The sequence below is a fragment of the Etheostoma spectabile genome, unplaced genomic scaffold, assembly GCF_008692095.1.
Source record: "Etheostoma spectabile isolate EspeVRDwgs_2016 unplaced genomic scaffold, UIUC_Espe_1.0 scaffold310, whole genome shotgun sequence".
Lineage (NCBI taxonomy): Eukaryota > Metazoa > Chordata > Actinopteri > Perciformes > Percidae > Etheostoma > Etheostoma spectabile.
Window position 1 is genome coordinate 881,742 of NW_022605582.1, and position 4,168 is coordinate 885,909.

The 4,168-nt window shown below is 42.1% G+C and overlaps 1 protein-coding gene across 1 annotated transcript in view; it reads right to left on the reverse strand.

Moving 5' to 3' along the window:
* Nucleotides 1-1,839: 1,839 nt before the first annotated feature.
* The window catches only part of tgoln2 (trans-golgi network protein 2), a 7,824-nt gene continuing 5,495 nt past the window's right edge, over nucleotides 1,840-4,168 (reverse strand). The window contains exons 3-5 of the mRNA XM_032510999.1: nucleotides 3,549-4,164; nucleotides 2,292-2,375; nucleotides 1,840-2,201 (exon numbers count right to left, since the gene is read on the reverse strand). Coding sequence (XP_032366890.1) covers nucleotides 2,196-2,201; nucleotides 2,292-2,375; nucleotides 3,549-4,164 — 706 coding nt within the window. The 3' untranslated portion in view covers nucleotides 1,840-2,195. The remainder of the gene's footprint in view (nucleotides 2,202-2,291; nucleotides 2,376-3,548; nucleotides 4,165-4,168) is intronic.

The following is a 4,168-nucleotide window of genomic DNA, read 5'->3' on the forward strand; positions in this document are numbered from 1 at the left end:
CCCAAAATAACATGATTGATTCCACACAACGCTCTTCACCAAGTACAAATCTCTACTTTCAGTAATTTTGGGGCGTCTTATTCAATTTTATAGCATTTGAAAACAAAGTGAAGTGTTGTTGAAATAGTATTGAGTAAAAGTTGACATATTCCAGTCTGTGATTATCATCAACATCCATTCCTTTAATTTTAGTCTCAATAATTCCTAATTTCTGCTTTTCTAACTCAAACATTAGGTATAATTTCCTATAAATTAGGTTTATTGACCATAAATTCCCAAAATAACTGTAAAACTAAAGTTAATAAGTTAGTGTGACGTAGTTTTGCAAATGTCAAAAAAATGGATAAACATTGAAAAAAAAAGCATCAAAACTGTTTAAAAAAAAAAGGGACAAAAAACGTAAGAAAAAGTAACAATTGTTGATTTTTGAGGGTTGGAGTTTAGTGAGTTAGGGGTAGCGACTTCAGAGCTACTTCTGGTTAAACAGAAAGGTCTCAAAGAGGTTTTAAAGGTCTATCTTCTAGGTCCAAGGGATCTTTTCCATAATGTTGTCAGATACTTTGTCAGAATATTAATCTGAGCGGCAAAACGAGCACTTTCGTGAAGGTAAATACCAAGGATGTAGTCCTCCAGTCCGGTCTTGGACTTGAGTCCGGGCTCAAGACCGTTTTTTTTTATGGTCTTGGACTTGTCTCGGACTCGCTAGTATTTGGACTCGAACTTGTCTCGGTCTCGGCCGCTGGTCTTGCCCAATACGGCTTCTGGTCTGGACCGAGTCCAGGTGTCTTTATTATGTTGATAATAATTTTGGAGGGAATGTGAAACCTAAAAGTATTGTCTTGATACTGTCATGCATAAGACCTTTTTTTTTTTTCGGTCCTGGACTCGGTCTTGACTCGGACTCAAACCTCTTTGGGCTCGGTCTTGACTTGGACTCGACTAGTCCTGGTCTTGGACTTGTCAAAGGTGGTCTTGACTACAGCCCCGGTAAATACAAGCTGGACACTTGCCCTATTAACTTACATGGAAGCTTTCTGTCGACTGCAGCAGCAAAACAAGATAAAATACTGGACCAGGGTCAAAGATTGTTGTTCCCATCAGTCACTTAAATACAAAAACATAATAAATAAGGTCCGGTTCAACATTCTCCCTAAGAGTTAGATGACAAGAGCTTTAATTAGTGAGCTTTAAAAGGGAGTTAGTCGATCGATAGAAAAACAATCAGCAACTATTTTGATAATCAATAAATCTTTGAGGAAATGTTTTACGCCTCTCAAATGTGGAGATTTCCTGATTTCTTTCCCCATTTTATGTCATATTAAACTACATTTATTTGGGTTTTGGACAAAAGACATTTAAAATCCACCACCTTGGGCTTGGACTTGGGATCGACATTTTATAGATGGAACGATAAACAGAGAAAAATAATCATTAGTCGAAGCCCAATTTGAGTCGAACTCGTCTAACTCTCTGCAAGTTTTTCCCAAAACTATTGCTTTGAGCGCAGAGGTTTATCATTTTAATATCTCAGAAAGTTAAAAGGGTGTTGATCCCTTTGCTCACAACTCATTTTGGAAAATGTCGTTACATTCATCTGGCCACCAACACGTGGTAATAAACACTACTGGAATTCCCACCGTGATACTTTAGTGAATCTAAACCCTTGATATAGATAGATAGATAGATAGATAGATAGATAGATAGATAGATAGATTTAATCGCTACAAGAACCTCAAAGTAATAGTACACAGCCAATAGTTCCCAAACATCCAGATGGCTTATTTAGTGCACAGTACAATCCCTAGACATACTGTACCAAACAATGCTTATATAACTTTCATCTGCTACTGAAATATCCTGAGTCCGGACCTTAAGTCGGGCTGAATTACAAGCTCGCCTTAAAAGTGGAATTACGACACCAAATGCCAAAAAAACAACCTGCTTATTTTTACCATCACTGCATTTCACTAGTTCCCTCAATAAGGCAACAGTGTCATCTGCATAGTCATATGATAAGATATCTAGGGGTATAAAATAGAAGAATGTCTGTTTAGGTTTAGGAAAAGGGTGAAAGCAAGGCAGAGAGCATTGTGGGAAATATCTAACGCCAGTATCCGTTCACTCTCTTCTCACAAGACCTCTGTGTGCTCAGCAGCGAGAGGCTCAATGGCTTCGAGAGAGAGAGAGAGTCCAGATTACATCTGAAAGGAAAAGAGAGCATTTAAAACTCACCAAATATGTAATAATAATAATGTATTTTAATGATGTTTCTACTTATTCCAACAGCTTACTTGCTGCTCCAGCTTCTGGTATCCTGCATATTTAGGTCGACGAGTGGATTTGGATTTCTTTCCCTCCAAAAGGAAAGCAAGGATCTGGTAGAAAGGGAGAGAATATTTTTAATTTTATTTATTAAAACGGAGAGACACACCTACTCACTCACTAGTGCACACAGACACACACACCCAGACACCCAGACACCCACACACCCACACACCCACACCCACACCCACACCCACACCCACACACACACACACACACACACACACACACACACACACACACACACACACACACACTTCCCCAAATCGTGCAGCCCTAGTTTGTTGTACGAAGCCTGACTTTAAAACAAATATGGCTAGAATTAAACTAGAGACAGCATTGAGGATTAATCTCCCTCAGTGAGAAAAAGAAATCAGCACTTTTATTTAAAAAAATGTCAAGTTAGTTCGTCGCGGTTGTTCCTCTCCGTTGGCATGTGCTCGTTAGGACAGACCTAGCTCAGCAAAAAATAAAAAAGTTAAATCACGGACCAAAACGGCCGACACTGTCACTCCCCGATGGGAGTCTAGTGAAGCTGTGAGTCGAGCATGCGTCACTTTGCAACAAGTAGCATACAAGATGCTAACGAGAGACTTCTGTAATGTCAACACAGTAAAAATGGACCTACTTAACCAAGTTTGTTCACTGCTAGCTTAGCTACAAGTTAGCATCAAACACAGCAAAGACTGTCAGTTGATTGGTGTTTTGAGCTAACGTTAGCAACTAAACAACCATAGATAGTTAAACGTTTTTGAAATGACTGCTACCTTAGCTACAAGCTAGCAATCAAAACACATCTAGCTTAGCTACAAGCTAGCAATCAAAACACATCTAGCTTAGCTACAAGCTAGCAATCAAACACAACAAAGGCTGTCAGTGAAATGGTGTTTTGAGCTAACGTTAGCAATCAATCATAGATAGCTACAACGTTTTTGAAATGACTGCTAGCTTAGCTACAAGCTAGCAATCAAACACAACAAAGGCTGTCACTGGATATTGCCATTTTGAGAAAGTTGCGATTAATTGAGCCATAGTGTCCGAGCTTAGTATCGAGCTTAGTGACGCCCAAGATGACAGAGTGGTTTTAAAAAAAATGCAAAACAAGCGAGCGTTTTTAACCCCTATCCCAGAATGCATCTGGGGTGTAGCCAGACTACTCAGCGCTGTGGAGATAAAGATAAACGTCGGACAATGCGACACCAGCGCTAACACAGAAGCGTCGGTACCTTGCGCTTGTTGTGGTAAGTGATGTAGAGCACTGCGACCAGCACAGCCGTGGAGACCAGGTAGGCAAAGAAGTGACTGCTCTCGGCCTCGTTATTCACCCCCGACGGGTCGTACGGCTTTCTTCCTTCTGCGTCTCCATCTCTGGTGTCCTCTTCTTCCAGATTGTCCTCCTTGGTCTTGCTTCCCGGTGTTTTTTCACTGTTTTTCTCTAAATTTGGTTTCTTCTTGTCGCCTTTACCTTCATCATCTTTGTCCTTTTCTGCCTTGTTCTCGGTGTCGGTTCCTGGTGTTTTTTCTTTGCCTTTGTTGTCTTTGTTGTCTTTGTTGTCTTTCGTCTCTTGCTCCTTGTCTCCGTCTGCCTTGTTTTTGTTTGCTGGAGGTTGTGCTTTTGCAGCCGCCTCCCCGGCTGTCGCCTCCTCGGCTTTCGCCGCCCCGGCTTTCGCCTCCTCGGCTTTCGCCTCCTCGGCTTTCGCCTCCTCGGCTTTCGCCGCCCCGGCTTTCGCCTCCTCGGCTTTCGCCTCCTCGGCTTTCGCCTCCTCGGCTTTCGCCGCCCCGGCTTTCGCCTCCTCGGCTTTCGCCGCCCGGCTTTCGCCTCCTCGGCTTTCGCCGCGCCGGCTTT